This window comes from Platalea leucorodia, assembly GCF_965183815.1.
Source record: "Platalea leucorodia genome assembly, chromosome: 7".
Taxonomy (NCBI): domain Eukaryota; kingdom Metazoa; phylum Chordata; class Aves; order Pelecaniformes; family Threskiornithidae; genus Platalea; species Platalea leucorodia.
The window spans coordinates 39,479,824-39,504,880 of record NC_138829.1 but is presented as its reverse complement, the minus strand read 5'-3'; the positions used below and the strand labels follow the sequence as shown (position 1 = coordinate 39,504,880).

The 25,057-nt window shown below is 46.1% G+C and overlaps 1 protein-coding gene across 1 annotated transcript in view; it reads right to left on the bottom strand.

The window, feature by feature from the left end:
- Window positions 1–25,057, bottom strand: part of GALNT16 (polypeptide N-acetylgalactosaminyltransferase 16) — a gene marked incomplete at both ends in the record, with an annotated part of 74,673 nt that overhangs the window by 30,290 nt on the left and 19,326 nt on the right. Inside the window, 2 exons of the mRNA XM_082317728.1 lie at window positions 3,067–3,165; window positions 6,117–6,292. Of these exons, the coding sequence (XP_082173854.1) occupies window positions 3,067–3,165; window positions 6,117–6,292 (275 nt within the window). The remainder of the gene's footprint in view (window positions 1–3,066; window positions 3,166–6,116; window positions 6,293–25,057) is intronic.

Below are 25,057 nucleotides of genomic sequence, written 5' to 3'. Positions count from 1 at the left end.
AGTTCAATCCCAGTACCCTATTCATATATTTCTTCCTAGAATTTCCCAAAGTTTAACAGCTGATTTTTGAGTGTCCAAATTCAGGCACTCACCAGCCAGGCTTGCAAAGACTTCAGGTATGAAAACTTCAACTGGTAATACATATTCTACTCACCTCTAAAGACTGGGCCTTTAAAAAAAGTTTTCAGCCATAGAAAATTTTGCTATTAGTACTGCTCATTTCCATCAGTTGTCGTCTCCCACCCCCACTTCTCTTACAGAATCCCCATAGTGTAATTATGACAACTAAACTTGGGAAAAGGCCCATAATAACAGTGGAATCATATTTAACTTTCACCAGGTGCATCTCAAATAGTTAATTCTAATTATCTAAATAATCCTGCTCTACCTGGCTTAAGAAAGCTCTTACGGATATAGAAATAATGACAGGCTGCAAGCCTGACTAGTCAGCAGCTAAGCAGGCAGTGCGATTTTATGCCTCCTGTTGCTTAATATCACTGTGGTCCTCTGCAGACTCACAGCCAGATCATAAACCAAACAGAACAGAACAGTCCTGTCCCTCTGATACTTGATGTCCCAAAGTGCTGCAAAGTAATTACACAGTATTTGGTGCGCTGACTGTGTATGCGAATTGAGCGACAACTATACTCACAGCAGTAACTCAGCCTGGCACATTCAGATATGCGTTTTGCTGAAAGACAGGACTCTCAGGTTACAGAAGAGGCCTTGAAGAGTACAGTGAAATCTTCAACTCCCTCTGTAACATCAGTGTCAACCTGCAAGTGGGACTCAGCCCCATGCCTCTTCTAACAGCGCAACCATGACCTGAGCCTTCACCACCGTGTACGGCTGTCAAACCTCCCGTGCCTCAAAGACAAGGCTACTAGCCAATGCTTGTTGTGTGACACTGAAAATACTGTAGAGCCCAAGAAGAATTCAGCCTTCGACATCCCTCGTCAGACAGGGATAAATCATGGACACTTCTGACATCTGATGTAAGCAAGGAGTAAATCAATCACATGCACTGGCTGTAAACCATCTGGCAACGAAGACTCCAGCTGTAGCCAGAGGTCTGGGCGGAAATGCCATCCACCCCACCGTTCACAGCAGAGTGCAGCCAGTCCCTCACAACAGCACTCCTCCCGTGGCAGCAGGACTGCCGGGGCCAATTTGAACAGATGGGTCATCCATTTTTCAAGGTCTTTGCTGGGGGCTCTGGGTTGCAGGAGACCACATCTGAGAGACTGGTAATACCACATCTTGAGTGCTGTGTCCAGTTCTGGGCTTCCCAGGACAAGAAAAAGAGGGACATGCTGAAGCAGGTCCAGTGAAGGACCACTAAGATAATTAAGGGACTGGAGCATCAGACGTAAGAGATGAGGTTGAAAGAGCTTCGGTTGTTTAGCCTTCAGAAGAGAATGCTCAGAGAGGTTGCAAAGTCTCCATCCTTGGAGATACCAAAAACTGACCAGGCGCAGCCCTGAGCAACCTACTCTAGTTGACCTTGCTTTGAGCAAGCCTGGCCTGTTAATGCATCGGCAACACTCATCTGCTCATTAGTACACATCACCTCCATAGGATCTGGATATCAATTTCTTCCTCTATGCTATGCATTACTGTTGCCCTGAATGTTATCTTCTCTTCATTTTAACTATCATGGCATCTGGCTATTTGATTGGCTGCCTTGAGATTTTCTTAAGGATCCTACTACCATGGTTTCTGAGCACCTAACCATTTATTGTCTGACCTATGATGTAATCGGCAGAAATATCCTCCCGTTGCCCTAGCAGCACTGTGGTTCCAAACAAATCTGCTCTTTTTCTGAACAGTGGCTCTGTAGAACTCATTTTATGGTTCAAATGAAAAGGAAATGATAGAGGTAAAAAGGCAAAATGTATTAATGCAATATATACAGGTCTCTGGAAACACAGTAGCACCAAACCTGGCAGACAGAAACCCAGCCTTCTAGCCATGAGGCCAACTTGAAAAAGCTGGTTATTTATTCACAAAGCACATTTCTCTAAGCCCACACGATCTGACAAGGGACGAAGTGGTGATGATGAATAATGCATTCCTGTTAGTGATACCATCAGCTCGACCTTCTTCACTCTTCCTTCAGCCTCCACAGGCTGTTCCTGGACCTGCTTGCAGGCTTCAGAGATCCTTTGAGAAATGACTTGATAAGTCAGAGAGGGCAGAGGGCATTTTTTGCACAAAAACTAAAAGGAAAAGAGCCTTCCTGGGTTCTGCAGGGGTGATGGGGAAGGGAAGGAGCAGCTGGAACATTGCTTTGTGGTACAGGTAATTGCATGCTCCCATCTACCTGGGGATGCTGACAGGCCCTATGCCACCTATTTACTTGGTTAGATTTGGCCACTGCTGCTGATACTCAGATATGAGGAGACACTGGTACAAGATAGTAAGTGTCCTGCAGGTTCAGCAGAGTCTGTGCACAAAGCCCCAGGAAGGATCTGGTGGGCCACCAGGTTCAGCAACTGTTTACCAGCAAGTGACTCTGAGCACCTGCTCAGACCACAGGGGCTCGGTCTCCACAAGACTTTGAGTTCATCACCTTCTGCTTGAAAGACTTGCAAGCTGTGCCCCCTGCCCTCAGTGAGCCAGGCCCAGCTCCTGTAACGTGTGCTCTAGCAGGAGGCTGGCTGAGTATTCCCATTTATGAAACACAGTCCCTCCCAAGCCCCTTCGCTCAGTTGCATCTAGCAGCCCACAGTGTGCCCTTTGGACCCCCCTCACTCTTCCAAACCAAGCTCATACAGACTGTTCCCACCTGTGGACACAGGCCCAGCAGCCCCTTTCCTGCTGCTAACGATTCCCCCCATGGGGGCCATATAGCGGCTACCTGCAAATATATTCTGTCTTTGAAGATATGTCCACACTGCCCATCCAAGCCCCTGACCTATCCTAGTGGGCCAGCTCCAGGGCAGATCACAAGCACTTGGGGGACTGCAGCCACTCTGCTTGCCTAACCGCTGGAAAATGCCTAACCCTCCACCAGTGCCCTTGCAGGCACCATTGTTTGGGCCCAGCACCCCTTGCTGAACTCACCTCTTCACTGTGCGGAGCAGGGTGGAGCGTGCCTCGTTGTGGAAGGTAATGATGAGGCTAGTAGCTGGCAAGTCTGTGTCATAGCGTACAGAAGTGCACCTGTAACATGGGAGAGCAGAAGTGTAAACCAAACATCACCCAGCAGCAGCCACTGCACCAATGTACCAAGAATTTCTAAAGGAGAAGAGAATAATATGCTAAAACCAGAAACAGCACAGTAGGGCTGCAGCAAGGGAGGCCTCAGCAGTCCCTGCATCAAGGCTGGCAGAGCTTAAAAAGAACCGTGCCTGTTGAAAGGCAAAGTTTTGAGGCTGTGATACCTAAACTCACGATGCTGCATGCTGAGGAGGGCACATGGGTTTCATGGGGAAAAAAGATTCAACATCGCAGACTCTAGTCCCTGGATTCACCTGTCATTCATGTAAAATTTTGTTTTTGCATAGGACACGCACATGTTAAGGATGCACGGAGCTGGTGCACCCAGGCATCGCTGTGTAAAGCACTTCAAATTCTTTGGACACTGGACTTTACAGAAAGGAAAACACTAGCTAGCACTGTGACCTGCATCAGGGAGTTGCTGAGGTTCAACACTAATACCCCAGCTGGCAATGGAAAGCAATTCTTCCCATCTTCTCATCTGACTTCGTAATGTTAGGTACATACATTCATTCTCATACTCAGAATGAAGGATTAAGTCAGGATCAGCTTGCACCAGCGCTGCTCATACCCTGTGGAGAACAAGGATTCTTGGAGGAGAGTAACTCTCAGATGTGAATCCTGGATCCAATTCTGGCAGATACTAGGAATGGTAGATTTGGGCTGATCTACTCCTCCAGAGTGTCTGCCTCTTAACTGCCAGCCAGTGTCGAACAGCAGTCAGTCTGCACTAATTCCCTGCCCGATGAAGAGCCCGCACCTGAAATTGTGCCTAGTGTTTTTAACAACTCAAGGCCACGCATAGACGGAATCCATCCTGGGAGGGAGTACAATTCAGTTCTTACAGCCACTACTTGTACTGCCACATTTACTTACTGTTCTTTTATGGCTGTTACTAAACTGTTACTGTTTTTATCATCACATTCAATCCTACTGGTTTATGACTTTTTCATTGCAATATTTTATTAAGGGGACAGCAGCTTCTTACAGCAATTTTCAAACATATAAAGAAACCTTGATAAAGACTAAGTGGAAAACCTGAGACCAGACAGGAGACATACCACATTTATTATTGTTTCAAAATAACTCCATGATGTAATGCATATAAAATGTATTAAGCATCAGGAAGTGGAAAAGCAGCAGAGATTGGTGTATGTTTATTTGGGGAAGTCCTACCAAGATCTCCGCATTATTACAGCATCACAGAGGATAAGAATAAAGTTTGTGCTTGAAAGTTGGCCCTCTCTTTGCTTTGGATCGAAAAAACAGCTACATGCTAGGTCAGAAGGAGCTTGTAGGATGTGCAGTCAAGTATGCCCAAGCTCTGCTTGGGTGCCTGAAGAAAAAGTGACATGTTAGTGACCTATTGACTCCCCACTCCTTAAACAGAGCGCCAGGTCCATTTGTGACACAAGGATGAGCTTTCCTCAAACCACAAATAACTTGTACCAGCTGAATTAAGTCCTCATCCTAAGCTGCCACCCCAGCAACCATTCCAATAATGCTACAAGACAAGGTACTCAAAACCAGCTCCCTCATTCCCAAACTGCCACCCTTTGCAGAGGGAAGGAACATGGAACAGGTTTATCTGCTTTGGACTCCCCATTGCTGAAGGGAATCCTTGAAAAGCTGGGGCTGAAATGGCCATACATTTCCAGGCAATCACATATATGTTGTTCTTCAGACTAAAGGGCACAGATGAGGCTTTTCGCAAAAAGCATGCTCTGCATGCTACCACAGATCAAAATAAACAATAATTCACCTTTGAAGTCAGCTGTTTGTAGGCCAGAACATGACAGCAGATTAACAGAAAACAACAATTTTGCATGGCAGGGAGACTTGTCAGTAAAGCAGGACATGGCACCGCTGCCTCTGAGTCACTAGGAAGCCAATCCCAAGTACTATGCCAGGGAACAGGAGCACAAGACTTTAATCTCACAACCAAAGTCCCAACTGCTTGCATTCACAAAGCACCCTGATGGCTGTCAGTGCTGGCAGGCTCACAAAGCTCCATGTGTCCTGACATCCCTTTCACAGTTTCAATCAAGTTAGATGCCCGGTTTTCCGTTCCCAGCAGCTGTGAAGTGTTGCTTTGCAACCCTAGGTGGGGTTTATGTTCCAGCCCAGAGAGACAAGCATTTCAGATATGGTTAGTTTGCTTCTATCTTTTCTCCATTGAAGTAGGTTGTTTTACACTATCCTATCACTATCAAACCTACAGTTTACAAGGTACAACGTTATCTTTTTGTACTCCAGAAAATATAAAATAGTTACCTGAGAACTATTAGCAATTTAAAGATGAGTTTAGTCAGCAGAATAAATTCACTCCCAGTGAAACAAGGAGAGAACGATGAGCGCTTTGCACACCACAAAATATTCACTGTATTCACACATTAGTTTCATCCCCACCTCAACAGCCTTCTTCCAAACCGCAATGCTCAGGCTGGAAAGAAGGCACCAAACCAGCTTCAGACGGTCAGGGCACAGCAGGTGAGGAACACCAGAGTAAAGCAAGGCTGCAACAGTGGTGTACCTTGCAGCCAGGACAGAGGGTCACTGAGAGAAGCCATGAGTGTGAGGGGAGTTGTGTAAAAAACAACTGCCAGATGAGCAAATTGAGCTGCAATGGAGAGGCTGTGCTGAAACAACAAGATGACGCTTGGACCTGGGAGAAGAGATGCTAGAAAAGCAACAAGCTGGGGCCGAATTAGTCAAGGGTCCCTGCGCATTTGAGACCTTTCCAGATTAACCATGAAATACAGTGAAGTAACGGACCGACGCTGGCAAAGAAAAACCCAAACCATCCTTAGTCAACATTGCAGAACAACACAGGAGGGCAGTGGACTCCCCACACCAAGCAGCAGCCATGGCTTGGAGCAAGGGCTGCACGGTACCTGTAGTGCCTGGTGTCCCGAATGGGCCGATCGCTGCTGAGTTTGTCGCTCTCTAGCTGATTAAAAGCATGTTGGCGGTAGGGGTCTTCTCCGGCCTTCAGCAGCTTTGAGGACAAGTAAGCCTTTTCATCAAAACCCCTCCGGCTGTTCTTCTCTCCTTGGGGAGCCCTTGTCATCTAGAGCAGAGACAAGCATCAGAGCATCAGGGAGAGCAGCCGACTCATGTTTAGACACAGGTAACAAGTTCAGACACACACATTAAGGCAGGTTGTTTGCCACACGTCTGGAAGTGGCTCAGGTATGGGGGAAGGCAGGACAGGCAAGAGCTTGGAAAGGAAAGCAGGAAACCCTCACAGACAGGGTGTTACAAATGCCTTCTCTGAGGAAAACTGCAGGCCTCGCTATCCCTACTGACTGAGCCTGGGACGAAAGCTGCTGTTCCTGATAGCACAGGCAGAGCCAAACTCCCTTTAGCGCTTGTTACGCAGAACGTGTGAGACTGCAGGCATTTGGAAACCCTTCCAGGCAACGTGGGTTTGAGAGCAGCCCCCATCCAGTGTGGCTGAAACACAGCATTTTGAGGAAAAACAGTTTCAGCCTTTCTGCAGTCGCTATCACATGCAAACACAGAGGCAGCTGATGCAACAGGTTCCCTGCTGTGCCTTGCCCAGCTTTGCCCAGTCTCACAGAAGTCTGTGATAAAGTTGGAAGCTGCACGTGACTGTCCCCAGTCCCATGCAAGACCTAAAACTCCTGGGCCATCCCTCCTCTCTCCTAATTTTCCTCTACCTTTCCTAGGCCACAGAGCCAGTGCAATGTCAGCACCTGAAGACCATTCACTAGGATCACCGAGGGAGGACAGGCACAGTTCTAGCCCATGCTGAACTCTTAGATATAAGATTTTGGTTGGAAACAACCTAGAAACTGTAAAGTATCAGCTTATAAAGCAATCAGGATTGTTTATACAATACAAGTATTTTAATAAATTGTCTATGGTAGCCATTTGATAGACCAAATCATGAAGAAGCCATAAAATGCTCCCAGCCTTGCATGAAGGAGTGCTGGAGCTCCTTAAAACTGCTGGAAAAGGCAGATTCTGGCACATCCACATCTCATCCAAAGCGCTGGACAATCCCCAGATCTTGAGATCCTTCTGCGTAAAATAGTTTGGATACCCTCTAATACTAGGCTTGATCACGTTTCTCCCTCTGCTATAAGGCTCCTTTTAGGAGTTCTAGAGGGCAAGAGACCGTGGACCGGTCCCCAATATCACACAGCATTTTGGTTCAGCCATCTAAATGGGCTGGGAAACAACTCAAGAGACACAGCACCACGGCAAATTCCTGAAGCAGGAGAGTGCTTAAAAGAACAAATGTCTCTGCCCCTTTCTCTGAGAAGGGCTACCCTGCAGCAAAGACAGCCCTAGGAGAACCAGACAGTTGGGTAAGATGACGGCAAATGAAATTCAGTGTAGACAAGTGCAAGATAATGAACATTAGAAGAAACAAATTGAACTACTCATGCACATTGATGGATTTCAAACGAACCATGACAACTCGGGTTACGGATCTGAGCGTCCCTGTGGACAGCTCAACGAAATCCCACTCTCGGTCTGCCAAGATGGGAAATACAGCAAATCGAGTGCACTGTGAATGGGACAGAGAAAACTGAAACCACGGTGAACGCCGTTGTATGAAATCAGTGACAGCTCAGCAGCTGTGGCCAGAGTGCAAGCTTTGTCAAACTGACCTCTAGAAGGAAGCTACTGGAGGATGAAGAGAAATTAAAGGTTAGGACTATTTGATTTGGAGAGAAGATGAATGAAGTCAGAAAAAAACTGAAGGCCCATCAAATTATGCCTCATACAGCCAAGGTCAGCCCGATGCTCAGATTTCCCTTTCTTACCATACAAGAACGTGGGAAACGTCTTTTCATAGGAAATAAAAAAAGCGCCACTATTTTCAACACAAAGAAGCTTATTCAACCACTGCACAAGCAAGCTGCTGCATATGGATTTACCCTAGTGCAGGACTCGCGTAAGCACACTTCGGCAGATAAGTCTGCCTCCTTCCCACCCCTGCAGGCAGCGAGCACCCTGCCCTGCCGCCCCTCCGCGAGGGATGCCATCGTCCCCCGCCGCCGCCGCTGCCGACTCCGCGGCTGGGCATGTCGCTGGGCCTGGGCAACGGCTCAGTTACCTCTACGGCTGGTTTCACAGCCTGCTGCCTAGACTCCCCCTTGAAATGGTATTTTCAATACGAGGAGGAAAATAATTACTTTAGTACCTCTAGAAATTGAAATGTTTTCCTCTTTTAATTCATACTAGGCGTTTTGTCAAACTTAGCTTCCATTTCTTTTTCCTCTTGCCCTAGAAAACAATACTGATCTGTAGCAAAAGCCTGGCTTATCATGCACCTTTAAATATTTTGGGGTCACTTGCTTGCCCTTTGCTACTTATGTCTGTCTCCCCAAGATCTGGAAAAACAACAGCGGGTTTTGGTTTATATTGCCATGAACGTTGTGCAAAAAGCTAGAAGCAGCAACAAGTCTTGAGGAGCCATTTTGTCAGGGCACTGCAAGGGCCGGGGGCTCCCCATGGTGGGGCTCAGGGCAGGGCCTGGCAGCCAGGGCCCCGTCCCACCCTCCAGCCAGGAGCGGGACAGCTGGGGGGCACCGGGGCAGCCCCAGCCCCGGGCATCGGGCACCTCTCTGGGGACAGGACAGGCCGCGGGCCCACCTTGGCAGGGCCCATGGCCGGGCAGGGCAAGGCTGTGGGGAGCTGGAGACCAGCCCTGCTGCGGCATGGCTGGGGCAAGGGCTGACAGCCCCGGGGGTCCTGGGCCATAGGCAGGGTGGAGGGAGCCCCAGGGGGCTGAAATGGAGTCCTGGGCCATGGGCAGGGTCGGGGGAGCCCCGGGGAGTGGGCAGGGACAGGAAGGCCCATTAGTGCCTTCAGGGCCATGACACATTTAAGCTTGAACGATTAGGGGTAATTCCTCTAGATACTACGGTTCTCACGTTACTTCACATTACTCACATTACATCAAATTTAAAAAGTGGTAAAAGAGCATTGGGAATTAATTGTCAGTTAAGAACATTTCTCATTTTTATCTCAGGCAGTATCTCTTCAAAGAGGGAAAAGGGAGGATTCGGGGGATGATAGCTCAGAGGGCCTAGCTTCAGCTTCCAGGGAGACAGCTAATCAACAGGTAATCAACAAGTAATCAAACAACTGATCTTGAGCACCAAGAAGATAACAAGGTAATAAATAGGAGCCAACTGAGATTTGTCAAGACCGCATCATGTCAGACTAACCTAATTTTCTCCTGTGATGGAGTAATCAGTCTTAAGGGTGTAGAGAAGCAGTACATAGATACATCATGACTTTGATAAGGTGTTTGATAGGGGCTGGTAAGATGTTGTCATTATCAAGCTAGAGAAATAATAGTCTAGATGAAACTAAAGCAGAATGGGTGAAACAGGTTGGAAAGCCACCGTCAGAGCAGAATTACCAGCTGTTCACTGTCAGAGCAGAGAGCAGGTGAGAGCTATGGTGAGAGCAGGTCTTAGGGGTTTGTTCTGGATCCAGCACTGTTCAGTATTTTCATAAGCACCTTGGATATTGAGACAGAGAACATTTATCAAAACCACAGGAAATCCAGCGGAAGCGTCATACATATTGGGGAACAGGATTAGAATTCAAAATTGTCTCAACAAATGGGGGGAAAAAGTCTGAAAACAATAAATGCAATTCAATAAGGCCCCATAGACCTCTATAGTTTATCAGGTCTGCGTTAATACAAAACATGGAAGAAACAGCAAGGTAGCAGCTCCTCAGAAAAGCCCTAGATACTACAGCTCATTACAAAGCACACAACAGCAAAGTCCAATAAAGAGAAGAGAGCAAACACCATCCTGAGTGGAGCCCAGACAGCTACGAACAAGCCTGGCAAAGCAAACATAAAGCTTATATTTAAAGACTGACTTGCTTTATCAGAATCTTTTCCTAGAATATAGATGTTTGACTACAGGACATTTTTCACTGCTAATTGAAAACATACTTGACAGGAGCAGCACAGGTTCTCTATGAAATAGTAGTCAGTCCCCTGCCAAACCCTCTAAGGAGACATTAAGGTGGACATTAGTCCACCCCCTCTCTCCTCTCCCTTCAAATTAACACCTCTCACTTCATGAGAAATGAGATGTCAATATAAGCACATATGAGCTTTGGGTATATTAAAGGCACAGTATGTACAGCTGAGTGCAGAGTTAAGACTTTTACCACATCAACAGGACAGTTCATACCTGTAAGTTCTCTATGTAGCTACACACCCTGTATCCCCATGCTTGAGGCTGGAACAACAAGTGGGAGTTATGGGAGCAGAAGAGCCCAGTTCCTTCTGACTGATGCTCTGTGATAGACCAAAAAAAACTTCCTAGATGAAAGCAGAAATAAAGATGAATAGGCACTAGAAATGTGAGTGTCTAGACTAGGGATTAGCAAAGTAGTTTGCACAAATTAAGGTTTGTCCCAAACACTGCCGAGACCTCTAACACAATTCACATACCAAGATTTCAGGAAGTACTGTAAACCTTCTTATCTCATCTCACCATTTCTCATTTTCACATACGCTGTTCCCTTTCAGTGACAGAATAGACTGAGTTGCTCTTCTGCTGTTGAAAGCACATTCTTACTTGTGTTTTGACATGGTTCAAGAGACCAGAAACTATTTAAGTAGTGAAATTAACTTTGTAAGCAAGGGATTAAGGGAAAGGAATTAATGCCATGCATATGAAAACTTGAGAAGCTCATTTCTTGACTAGCACAGTGATATTCCTCTAGGCCTGATCACTTGTAAAATAGCAAGACTATAATACAGACAGTGTCACTCACCTCCACGCATTGTCACAGTCTGCCACCAGACACAGGCACGCCAGCTCCAACATCATGCAAACAGCCACTAAAACCAGAGCAACTGAGGACTTCAGGGTCCCAAGATATTTTTTTGTAACAGCAGGCTTGGCCAAATTCAAAAAGCATAACCATACTCCAGGAGTCATGAGGAATCATTACTTCACTAGAGTAAGGTATGCAAAACTCTCCAAGGTAAGTGCAATTAATCATTTTATAGTTACTGCAAAGTTAGTCCAACAGCAGTTTTATATGACAGGACATATACCTTGCAGCTTTTGCCGATCTTTCCTACAAGTGTTTAGCACTAGTACAACAAATGGAGCAGGGGGCTGCCATGCTTCTCTTTTCTTTTAAGCTCATTTTCATGATTGTGTCAGCTCTGTCAAATCCCAGGACAGAAGAGCATCAATCACAAGCCACCCCCGGTAAATGCCTTTCCCTGGAAGAACTAACTGACCAGGAAGGTCTAACTGATGAATATGGACACAAAGCAAGCCAGGGAGTAATAACCTCACCAAACCTTCCTCCCTCTCGAGGACCCCCTTTGATTTATCCTGCTGCCGCAGCCTCACATACTGCCACTGCCATGATCCCCAACCCTGCCAGCACCTCCCTCCCACCAGCCCTGCAGGTCCAACCCCTCTCAGCAGAGGTTTCCCCTCTGAACTGGTTCAATGCCCATTGGGTTGAGATACAACCTTGCTGGCTGAGCAAATCTTCTTCCCTCAGAGCAAAGGCCAGGGCCAAGTCACCTCTATAAACCACAGTGGAGCTGCTGGGGCCTGCACAGTGTGAAATTTTTCTCCGTGGGCTCACTCCACTTGCTCCATACACTGTCCCAGTGACCTGAAGACAAGTCCCAGAGAGGACAGGACAGCACAGCACCACCACCAGCAATCAGATGCTGGGGAGCACAGCAGTGCTTGGGGATGCTACAGGTGCTGCTCAGCTCTGTAACCCATATGCTGGCACATGGACGGGCTACAAATGGCGCAGAGCGCAGACAGGGCAGGACTGAGAGCTGCAGAAGCTCCCAAGAAATTCCCAGGAGATCCTGTTTGCCCAGGGAGCAAGCTACTCTTTATGGGCTAAACCTGCAAGATATGGCCTCTTGAATGCCTGTTGCCAAGAGCATTTTAGAGGGTGTGTTTCATTTCCAGTTGGGTTTAGGAATCCCAGTGTGCACATGGCTCTTGTTATGTCTCATTAAATAGTCCGTATAGTTCTCTGAAAAATTGCTCAAAATACTTTGAGAGAAAAGGCGGTGCCTGACAGCACAGGGCCTATTTTATTCATGCTTTGTTTAACTGTGTAAAGTATTTTAAATGTGGTTTAGGAACCATGCTCTTATGGAACTTCTGTTATGAAATGTTAATAAAAATTACCACAGTTAAATAGAACCATCTCTGTTCTTTGAGAAGTGCAAATGCTGACAGAGGAGCTCAGAGACCGATTTGAGTGTTTTGTTTGTAGCTTGCACAAATTGGAGTAACACAATGGAAGAAGTAAAGCAACTTGAACTAATCAGCTCCCACACCAGCTAGCTGGCCGCAAGAGATTTTCTACTGCCATCAGCACTGGGCAATCTTGAGGCCTGCTGCCAGTTCCAAATTGGGCTGGAGAGACCAGTGGTGGGCCCCCAGCGGAGGCTATTTTCAATACCCTCTGAGAAGAGGCCATGGTTGCCAGCTCACAGGATTTCTCCAGGCCCTGTGACAGAGCTGTAGTCACCAAGGGATGGTGGGAGTGAGAAGCAGGGAAAGTCTGCTGGGGCTTGCTTTCCAGCACTGCTGCTGCCCAAGGCGCCTCTCCACCTCCCTGTTCTCTTCCACCGTCTCCTGGCATGTATTGCCTTCTGTGCCTGCAGAGGCAATTCTCTGCCAGCTCTGCAAGACTGCATCTCTGCTCTCTTCTGGTTTAGCCCTGAGAAACCCTTTCTCCTCATCCCTGCCTCATGGCTAGGAAGTCATGGGATTCCACAAAACTTTTTCTATTTTGTTCTTTTCTTCTTCCCTCACAGTTTTGCCAGACATTGAGCTGTTGACAAGGACAGTGTCCTCAAGCATCTGGCCTGAAAAGGTGTAAATCCTGTATAAGGCAAGAAAAGAGAAGCAATTATTTTTCTGTGTTTGGTTTCCACAGCAATGTTCTCCCCACACCCATCGATTTTTGGATGCTACTTTCAGATCCTCCTCCAAGAGACACAGAAGATGGCACAGTGTTTTCCATGTTATTGCCTACAGCCTGGATGAGGTGAACATCACACTCTCCTATGATGCCTGTCACAAGCAGACATGAGTTGTTAGTGTGAAGAGTTTAGAAACAGAATGTTGTTGACTTACAGGTCACAACAGTGTGTTGACAGACAAGGCTTGGCCACTACCTTTCAGGTAGACTTGCCATGGTTTGACAAGCTGGTCTTTTGGGCAGTTTTGGGGAAGAAAGTAGGCAAAACAAGAGAGGAAAACAGCGTGTGGGAAGTTTACAGGAAGAGCAGCAAAAAAAACCCAAAAGCAATCAAGTTACTACCTCTGCCTATCACGAATGGTGGTTCTCTGATAGCTTCACACACCACTACCCTCATCCAACTTCTCAGCATATGGAAAGGTGGTGTCTGTCCTACCATGGTCCCAACTCCTTGCTTTCATGTTTAAGAACTCACAACCTTGCTCCTGAGACAGCCGTGCGGCCTCTGCCTAATGATCCCACTTAGCCATCTCTTTAGTGACCCTGTGGAGAAGCATCCTTCTTATGATATTTCATCCTGATCCTGCAAGTCCTTGTCTACAGAAGGGAGGGATGCTTCCAGGAAGCTCATCTGGATCACTTTGCCCAGGTCCCAAAGGTATGCAAAGCAGCACGAGTTGACAACTGGAGGACAGCCAAAAGTAACACACAGTGCACAAGCGCCAGCACTACAGCACACATCAGTCTCGTTCATTTTGCAGGCAGCAACCCTAAAGAGTGCGGGGTGCTCGCTGCCACGCTGGTTACGTGAGCTCAGCATCATACTGCATGCAAACAAGTCACTTCCACATGCAGTGACTAGCTTCAGCATGAACTAGCCCCTCTCCGCCCTCATGTAGATTAGCAGTCCATGCATAAATCGTGCCTACTTGGATTCCCTTCTGAATACAGTCCTGATGTATATTCATTGTAGAATGGTAACATGAGAAGCTGGAATTTATCATACAACTTCACATGACAGGGGCACAATACCACTGGTTATCATGCTCTATTGCTGGCCAAGACAGATGTAGCATATACAGATATAATATATAGCAGGAGATGACTTCCGTAAAGTATGTCCATCTTTGACGCAGCTATGTAATCCTGAATAGACCTTGAGCAGTCAGCAAGGGCTGGATCCTGCAAAGTTTTCTGGCCCAGCTGCCCAGAGGCAGGAAGACATTGCCCATAACTGGAGGGAGGGGACATGATGCCCTGCGGCATCCTTCTAGTCTTTTGTTTTTAGGAGTGTTGAATAAAGCAAAGCAGTGGAAGCTGAAAGGGCTTCAAAGATAGATGCCTGAGGGCACTTTCTTCCAGACAGCTCTGAGGAAATGAGCCTGCTCAGAACCGTGGAAAACCAGACCCCAGATGAGATGAAGCAGCTGCCAAGGCCTATTTCTTCCCTCAGTTTGAAGTACAATGCACACAGATGTCCATTATGCAAAACTGAAAAATTATATTACAGTTTTTGTTTTTAATATATTTATGACATTCACATACATTGATTTTGTATAAACACCCACATGTCCAGACACACATACATCTGGCTTCTATGTTCATTTCATCTTCATCTCATTCCCTGGAGTAAAGCCATTTTTTCCCTATTTGGCAAATTTTCTTGTGACAGGAACACTGCCATTTTTGCTGATAGAAACCTTTATGCTTTTATATTTCTCTCCAGGAGAAAAGAAACGCGGAGAAAACACAACACGGAGAAAACTCTGAAAAATAGTGAGGGGATGGTCTTCAAAATTCCTGAGTACCAGCACGAGAGAGAAGTGTGAGGTCTGTAGGGTTGTTTTTCCCTGAAATAGCACTTGTTTTCCAAGCATACCTCCCTCTATCCACGAATATCCGTGACAACATCTGGTGTCAGGGAGAAGACAGACATGACAGCGCACTCTTTGAATACCTAAGGGACTACACAGTTCATGCTGGCACCCCAACCGAAAGAGCGGCATTGTCAGAAAGAGATCCCAAGGGGGATCATAGGGGGGACATAGTGCCTCTGGGAATTAAGGTTTTGTACAGAGAAACGACGGTCACATGGACATGAAGCCATCTACATTCAGACATCTGTTTAGTATCACATAGCAAACCTCCTTAGCAAAAGCCATCTAGGTTACTTACTGTGTATAGGAGTACTGCTCTGCTAAAGGTTATACAAAAACAGTTTGAAAAGTGTGTTTTGAGGTCCTTCAGAGCAAAAAAAAGGCTCTATAGGAAGTTGCACTTTTGCTTCTGGAAAAATATCCCTGTCTTTATAGACATTTAAATATGTAAAGGACATTCCTTGTTTCCAAGTGATTTTGAATTCTTAAAACAAAGAAGAAAAAGGCACAGTGTTTTGTTATCTGTCTTCTGTTAGATGCTCAGTGGCCATTTAGACATTACTTGAACCCTGATTTATAGCATCTGTATCAAGACAGATTGACACAGCATTCTGTATCAAGACAGATGATGCCCTCACGACTACTTGGTAGCACCTATGAAGCCAATAAAACAGTTCAAATGCGGGTGGTCTAGGTCTTCATTAAACATATCAGTGACATAAATTGTGTCTCTCTATGCCCACTCCCCCACCTACGCTGTCTGCACAGACACGTGTGTCTGTGCCTCCTGTGCTGATGTACTGATCTATTCCCTTTGAACTCAAGTGACCTACATTCAGCCTTTTCCTCCCAGTGAATCACAACTGTCTAGAGTGACAGATGCTGCCACAGATATTTTCTCAGAGGAGAAAGCAACTTTAGACCTCATAAGCTGCTAACGTAGTCAGCAGTGAACTAGTTACTTAAGAGATGAGCAGAGGTCATCTAGCACTGAGGAGCGGGCACTGCTCACCCAAGTATTAAAATATTTAATTATATTAAGCTTGGGGCTCGTTTTCTTTGCCTTCAAGATCACGCTGTAAGGGCTTTTTGCTAAGGCTAGAGAAAGGAAGTTGAAGTACCTTTTTAATCATTCATCCTCAAGAGGTAGAGCTTTAAACGGAGATTAGAAGATTAAGAATAAAATAGTGTGGTTTTGCAACTAGCCAACGTTCACACTCCACAGAAATACTGTGCACATGCACAGCTGAGCCAGGCAGACAAGGGGATGTTTCACACCCCCACCAGGGACAAACCCAGCCCCACAGTAGGAGGTGGGAATTTCTCCCCATCTTCCAGCAAGGAAAGATTTTTCCCTAAGATGCTTTTGTTAGTGGGTCTTGTTCAATCAGTCATGATTTTGAATATTATCCAGTTCCGCACTAACTCTCTCCTCTCTCGCCGTGTTAATCGCCAGCTAGATCCTGTTACAGCCTCTCACAGATAGCTGCACCATGCAGGTGGGAAGCACAGCACATCCTGCAGACCCAGCCGGGTGGCAGGCTGGCCTCAGGGAGCCACGTTCCTGCCTTTGTGCTGGCTGGGGTACCATGCTGTTCCTGGAGGCTGGCTCACAGCCCAAGCCTGCACGGAGCTTGTCTTCCCAAGAAATAACACCTGGGTAGGACGCAACCTTGACAAGTCAGGTAATTTACCATGATGCTCCACACAACTTTTCCTCACATTAGCTTTTGAACATCGCACAGAAAGGCTCTTGGCAGGACCCATTGGCTGGGAGTTAGCCAGGCCCAATATGAAAATGCAACTTGTCTGTAAACCAACAACAGAGTGACTTAATATAACTCCTCATGCCGCTGTTGAATCATGACCTGGTTTCTTAGAGAAGTTCAAGAACGACCTTCAGCTCACAATGCAGACTTTCATTTCGGAGGTTCGAAGCCATGAGATCTGTCCCCAGGGACTGTACTGGTACTCTTTCTGTAGTGACAGTAGTGATGGTGCATATGCATCCATGATTTATTACAAAAATGAGTCCTTTCTGCACAAGACCTTGTTCACTCTGATATGTTCTCTGCCATGCATTCAGCCCTGCAGCATGCAACATTATCTTCTAATAGTGCAAAAACACATTGTCTATTTGTCAGTGAAGATTTGAGAATACCAGGCTGTTGGTATTTTGTTTAGGAGCCAAATGATATTCCGTTTTAATTGGTTAATTTTTCTGTTACTGCATTGCTCCAACTCCAGGACTCAGCAATCAATTTGAACTGACAAGACCCTCAGAGCCGTGCTCTGCTCCTGCTTGGGTCTCCATTTGCAAAGGCATTAAATTCACCTCCTCAATAGCAAATTTAATCAAGGATGGTGCATACCAATGAAGAATCACAAAATGGGCTCATATATGCCTGTCAAATATGAAAAACCCCCGTGTTACGCTATGCAGGCCTCTGTCATTCTAGACTTCAATCACATTATTTATAGAGGCCTCCTCAACAGCCTCCCTGCTCTGTTGTTTAATCACTGTCAACCAAGAAAGAGCTGGGCATATAAGGAAGAGCAGAGCCATTGAAGCGGGCATCACAAAAATGCACGCATCTGACAGTCTTGAAATATGCTCAGGACAGGTATGAAAACCACTTCCCACAGAAACACGGTTCTCCCCATGCACACAGCACCATGGTCCCCCACACAGCCGCTCGTCTCATTCTGCAGGTGCAAACTGCGGCAAAATAAAGTCAATGATTGCAATGACCAGCAAGGATCTTTACAAAGTCCATTACTCTGTCAATCCCCATCCAATACAAAGGGCAGCCATCATCTGATTCTGCGCATACAGTGCTCACAGTTCTGTTGAGAGTCTCGTAAGATCATCTCATAAAGATGCAACTCCTGGGTTATGTTGTTAGGAGAACTCGTAGATTTTCATTTGAAAGGATAATTTCTTCCCTTTGTAGTTGCAGAAGAGAAAAAGGTGGATACCTAGAATTTAAAAACCCAGAAGGTGAAGATAAAGGACACGACACAAAACTTGATTTTCAAATCAAGTAATGTTTGAATGTTTGTGGTCAGCAATAACACTGCTACAGAAACCTTGGGCTTTAGCTGGTTTTTGGCCTGGCTAAACCATAAGTCTGATCAGGCAGATTTTGGGAGCTTCATTTATTAAAAGATATGCCTGACGTTTTTCTCCACATGTTCAACTAGTGAGTTTTTGCCCACATTTCATTTTCAGAAAGCTCCCAGGGCCCTGCAGTCCGGTCCTGCTTTCCTCACAGCACGCACAGCCTGCACTCCTGACCGCCTGTCCCCCTCCGGCTGGCTGGCTCACAACCCAGCCACCAGCTCAGCAGTTTCCACCCTGCCAGCAAGTTTTCAAACTGAAAGTTCATGCATGTGTCATGAGAAAAATGTGGGTGCCTCTTCCTGATAGCCGGGGCTGTGCCCCTAACCTTTTGCTTCCCAGAGGAGCGTTGTGTGAGTAGAACTGATGCTGTCAAGGAAGACAGTTTTCCCTTCTCAAGATCCATCAGATGCATTTTTTTTAAATTCTCTTCTTCCAAAGTATGACAGCTGAGTATAACCAGTAGGGCTGAGCAAACTCCATTCACGTCTTTGGGCAGCGGCACAGCCCAGCTCCCTCCCATTGCCTAGGAGCACCAGGCAGATGCATTTTTCACCACACATTTATTTCACCAAAGAGAGAACACAGCTCCTAAAAGCCACCAGTGCTGTGGTGCCCAAAGAATCTTGCCTGGGCCTCCAGCAGGCTTCCTAAATACAAATAAAAAATAAAATCTAGATACATTCAGTCCTGTCACAGCTCCATGAAAACCGCAGGGCTGCTCACGAGGATGAGCTCTGCTTGGTGAGGTCTGCTTGCTCCCTTCCGCAGAGAGCAGCATGAAGCACAGAGGCGTTGTTTGTGTTCAGAGGAACACAATGTAAAAATCTAAGTTTGCTGTAAATTACTAGTGAAATCCAGTGGCAAAATTCCCAGTGACATCAGCAGGACAGGACTTCAGCCACAACAAGAATATAAACAGAGAGATACAAACACACACACACAGTAGTCAGAGGCCCCAGTTTTCCACTACCTTTCAGTTATTCACACGCATGATTTTATTATGATCTATTGGAAAAATCAAACTGTTTTAACATACTGAACTTCCTCTTCTTCCAAATATTTATTTGCCCTGGAAAATGGCTTGTTTATAGAAATGATTCTAATTAATATGTTGTTAAATAGCCTTCATTACCCAGAAGACAAAGAACATATGAATTTGTAGCTGGAGGTTGTAGTGGTGAGGTAAAGGTTAAACGCAATACAGCTTTTTAGAGACATGGTGTCTGTAACGCAATTCATTTTCTCCCAGATAGAAAAAGATGTTGAGACATTCTTCACATTTCTGGCTTGCTCTTGTTGGGTTTTAGCGTTTCTGGCTCCAGAAGGGAACAGGGAGATGAACAAACATGAACGAAGGAAATGTGCTGACAGGTTTCTTCAAAGTAGGTTTAAAAAAATTCATAAAACCAAAAGCAGAGCTGTGGTTGCAAGCGCGGGGACAGACAGCACCAAAGATATCACAAAATAAAGTTAAAAAAAAACCCAAACCAGAAAACCAGCCACCAAAAAACTTGAAAGACCTGTTAGAAAGGGAACAAGATGCGGGAGGCCTACACTTAAATGGCAAAAGGTGAATGTGAAAGAGGAATTAACTTGTAACTCTGCATTACACAGTCTGGAATAAGCATTTCTTACTGCAGCTGGTTGGATGTAGAAGGTGTTCTATATAGTGTCTGGCTGTGGCAGGACTACAGCGCGACAGCACCCAGGCAGTGCATTCACCCGCACGGCCGGTAGGGTGGCAGTCTGTCCCTGCCACTGCTGAAGGTGGTCTGACCAGCAACATACCGAGCGCTAATAAAGGACAAAACTCTTTAGCAGAGCAGGACCTCCCACTGAATAAAATGCATTTAATGGTTCAAATCTTATTTTTGATTAGCACAAAGGCAGCTCCCACTGAGACCTCTGCAGCCAGAGGCTGTGAGCCAGAGCATGCACAGCAGCTCTCGTGCCCACTGAGTAACGTTCACCGCTCAGGATCCAGCCAATTGCCAGGACAGCATTTTTCCATCTTTCTCCGTAATTAACAGATGTTTAAGCAACATGACTTGCTCTGGCTCTCTGAAACCAGTGATGAGAGATGTACCAAACTTTTACAGGAGCACCTCCTTCAGGACTTTACCTTAGTTGAAAGGGACTTTGCTGTCTGTCAGTATATACATATTACTTCACCCAGCTCCCTCCCTTGCCCCCTCCACCTCAAACCAATATTAAAAGGCATATTTAAGGTTGTAGAGTCAAGCACTCAGCACAGAGGGCAATCCTGAGTTACAAGTGTCAGCGCAAAGCTAGTTTTACCATGCGTGTCCACTACCAGCATTAACTGGCATGACTGCGCGTAATTACATGCCAACACGTGCCCTCGCACAGGAGACTGAGCTCCCTGGAGTTCTTCCCTTGCTTCCCTGAAATCACGTGCAAAGCAGAACAGAAACAAGTGGTGTGCCAAAAGCGTCCAGACCAAGTCCCCAGTGATATCTCACACTCAGTAGCTTCAACTAAGTTGAAGCCAGAAATGGTAGTTGGGAAGAATCAGCCTGCGACTTGGTCCCGAGGGGAGCCGGAGCAGCGGCAAGCCAGAGAAATCCTTGCATTACGAGAGGCAGCTTCCTTTTCACATGCCAGGATCCTTTCAGGATAATCCCTCAGGGAGGGCTGCAGGGAAACAAGACCTCTTTTAGGAGGCAGCATTTTGAGGTCTTTTCTCCTCTTTAAAGCCAGGCCTTCTCAGGGCAGGTCGTCTTCTCTCCTAACATTAGCCTCCACTATTATAGCAGGGTCCCCTACACCTCCATAATTGCCCTGGTGGAAGTTCCTTCCCTTTTTCTCCTGCTCTGTTGCCCAGTCCTGCCATATTTTTCGGGAGATGGAAGGAGATGCGGAGGAGAAGATGGCTATCCGAGTTACCAAGACACCCCATGCTTTAGCAGTGCTTTGGAAGAACCTGCTCCATCTCAGCCAGAAACTCAAAGCTCTCTGCTGCTGGCACCTCCTCTCCTTCTTCACTCATTTTAACACTGCCCATAACCGAGTGAAAATGGAAAACAAGAATGAAAACAAAGCAAAACCCAGAACCACTGCACACACACAACTGAACACCATGCCAGGGAAGAAGCTGAGCTCCCTTTGCCTTCTCCCAGGCCTGCCGTTGAATGTACCGGTGGACGCTGCAAATAATACATGATATGCAAAATGAATCTGCCTTCTCCAACTAGTCAAAGCCCCCCAATGAGAGGCCAAAGTGTTCTTAAACTCAAAATATAGGAAATTCCAACGCCAATCCCATAATCAGCTATTTCTGCTCAGCCACAACAGTGCTGTGAAGTGCATTTGGCCCCTCATCTCTCATTGCCTGGGTGGGTAGTGAACAGGCAATGACAGATGCACACCAACAGCCTGCAACTGCTCCCAGCCTGCCTCAGAGGCAGCAGTAGGTCTCATATTTGGAAAGATCCCAAGGTATCATAAACCTGCTGCTGTTTTCCCTTTACAGCATCATTTCTGTCTCTGATTGCATATGCAACCACCAGGGCACAGGCTATAAAGCCCAAGCCTTCAGCTGATACAGAGATCTGTCTGCATTTCTAGATGTTTGTTACCATAGCAATACCATAGTAATTTTTAGTTTGTTTTGTTGCTTTTGTTTTTTTAAAGCTAGGTTCTTATCCAGTGTAAACACAGCCAGTTCCCAGTTATGTGAGAAGGAAACTAATACTCGCAGCATGCTGTGGATGCGGCAGGGCCTGCTACCTGGGAGCAGGGTGCTGAGAGGAGATGCTCAGCTCCTGCCTCACACCCCACTGCATTTGCAGGGCTCTGCCCACTTCATTCACCAAAGCCATTTCTGATGCCTGCACCCAGCATGGTGTTGCTACCTACCCACGCTGATGAGTACCACGCTACTGTGCCTCCCTACCTCCTCGGGGAGCTCCTGTGATTGACTTTTCTCAGAACAATCATCAGATTGTTATGAGCATCCACTTTCAGCTTCTCCCCTAAACAGCTCAGCCAAAAGCAGCTTACAAGACCAGCACAAATAATGTAAAGCCAACTACTCCTTCAATGCTAGAGTCTACTTCCAGGGTCTCGTAGTGATCTACAGAAGCCTTAATACAACTATCATAATGGTGTTTTCCAAAACTGCCATATCAACATACGTTGGTCAACAGCTTGGTTTTCAGCATGTCATTCATGGGCTACTCCAAGGAATCTGGAAAAGATGAAACAAGTTGATTGTGAGACATTTACCCCCCCAAATATAATTAACTGTGGTCATGTTCAGAGTCAAGGATACCCAAGGGAGAATCATTCCAGAAGCAGAAAGGTATCCTTTTGCCAGAAGCTTTTTTTTTTTTCCCCCCTTAAAAAAAGAGCCAGACACTTGGTACATTCGGGTAATTTGGGAAAGCTGACCCTTTAGCAACCAATGCCCCAACTAGGCAGAGCAGAAGAGCTTAGTAGCACACTCTCTGTTAGAAACTAGCAGTTAAGATAAACAACAGAAAACTGTCTCACAGCATCAAATCTTTGTAAGGTACATCCATCATAGAATGAAGCAATTTTTGCAAACCTACCCTCCTGATTTGCTAGGACTACACACTACCCATTTCTGTATGCCAATTTGCAGAGGATAACTGGCTGATACTGTTCCTGCAAATGAATAATCAGTCCTTAAATGCAGCAGTAGAGGTTGGTACTGTAATGCTAAAGGCCTGTGGTTGATATATATCTGTCAGTCATGCGGAACAACAGAATGAATAATTTTGTTAAAGGAAAGCAGAAAGGTATCTTTCAAAAGTCCACTGATCTTTAATCATAGATTAGGGAAGAAATAATGTTTCTTTTTGCAGAAAGTAAGTGATCTTCCTCACCAAAAGCGTAATTGTAGCGTGTGATGGACTGCTTCAAAAATGGCTGTCTTGGAGAGAGGCAATTGACACAGACCACGCACCACGGTGAAGGTAATGCAATAGCAATTTATATCTCTGCATAACCAGTGTCACACAGTTCAAATCCTACTGTGCCAGGTCTGAGATGTGATGATAGGTGTCAAGAGAAAAAGAGATACCTACCTCAAGGACGCTCATTAGCTTGGGAACACTGAAACATCTAACAAAATCTCATGGGTTGAGGTACTCCAGCTTCACCTAGCCATCACAAGCAAATGCTCATTTATTGTAGTTTTAATCAATGGAGTTGAAAGTGCTTCACTAGTTTTTGCTGGTGGAGCCTCTGCTGCAGGGCTCAGACATCATCTCCAACTAAAGAGGGCTCCACCTGCTGCAAGTCACTGCTGCCTTGGTGACTTATCAAAGGATGCATGCCTGAGTCATCCAGTCTTGGGCAGGCCCATCCTCACACAGGAGAGGACTGTAACCTGGCTTGTCCCCAGCTCTTGGATGCCCCAAGTCCTGCTTAGGGATGCCCCAGACAAAAGAAACCCAAGAGGAAGAAATGCAGCTGGGTCCTGGAGCCGCCTGCCACCAGCCCTTTCTGCAGGAAGGCTCAGGGGCTGTTAAACTAAAGATGTCCAAGATGGACCTCTGCTTGGTGGGGACAGAAGTGCGCCAGCCAAACCGATCAGGTTTGGTCTCTCATTAGGTAGGTATGTCAGTTCGCTTGGTAGATACAGGGAGGCATCCCTCTGACCTCCAATGGTTTTGCTCAGGAGGTCAAACGCCTCGTCACTATTTCATTTGTACCACTCAGAGCAGTAGGAGAAACACTAGATCTGAATTACTACTTTAAATAAAACAGGAAAATAAGTACAGAGATGATGAAAATCCTCTGTACTGAAAAAAAGTCTCCAGAAGTTATCACAATTAAAATATCATTACAGCATGCACTCATAGCTGGGCTGCCACGTGAACCTCAAGGATGTCAATATATACCCACGCAAATAACACATACACATTTCCCAGACAACTCAGTCCAACTGTGCACATAGCCACACCTCAGGTTTCCTAAAAAAATATTGTCCCTTTCTTTCCTCATCTGAAAGTGAGGAAAGTCTACAGGGATGTTTAAATAGATGCTGTTCTCTGCAGTCTAGAGTGCAGAGAAAAAAGCACAAGGAAACAAAGTTGGTCCTATCTTGCCATGTTGAAATATACTTCCCCTCCAAATTAACTTTCTTTATCCATCCTACCTCTCCCCCTGCAAGCTCTCCCCATTCCATGTCACTTAGATGCACTGAGTCAGAGGCTGTGAGACTTTTCTATCTCCAGGTTAGTATTCACTCTCTGGGTTATGCAGCCAGCATTTAGGCTAGTGGCTCAAACTGCAAGGATATTTCCAGCAAGGCTGCTCCAGCAGTCCTTGGAGCTGAACTGAGGGCTCTGAGTCCAAATGGCACTTTTCCTCCCAGTCCCTCCAATCAGTGCTGAACTGGAGCTGGGGGTGCAGCAACCACCCCAGCAAACGACCATCTTTAACCTGATAACATCTTAACAGATGACAGCTCATACAAGTACTCCAGCACCCATCAGATATGCCGTTAACAGACTCCTCCTGTTATAACATAAAGAGCAATATCCCAGAACCAATTCCCAAATTACCGATAAACTTTGGAGGGAAGCAGCAAGTGGGAAAAGTGTATCTAGAGAAGCCATCCCCATCCTCTGTTTTCCCACACACATTCATCCCTTTGATCTCTTCCCAGAGCACCATGTTAGCCTGTATAAAGCAACAAGTTTTAAACCAAAAGGGAAAGGAACTCCCTCAACTTCTTTAGTTGATAATGACTTAATGTCACCCTTCACTGCACACTTCCATGATACCAAGCAAGTGACAGTCGTCATCCCTCTCATAGCTCCTGGCTAATACCAGTCTAACAACA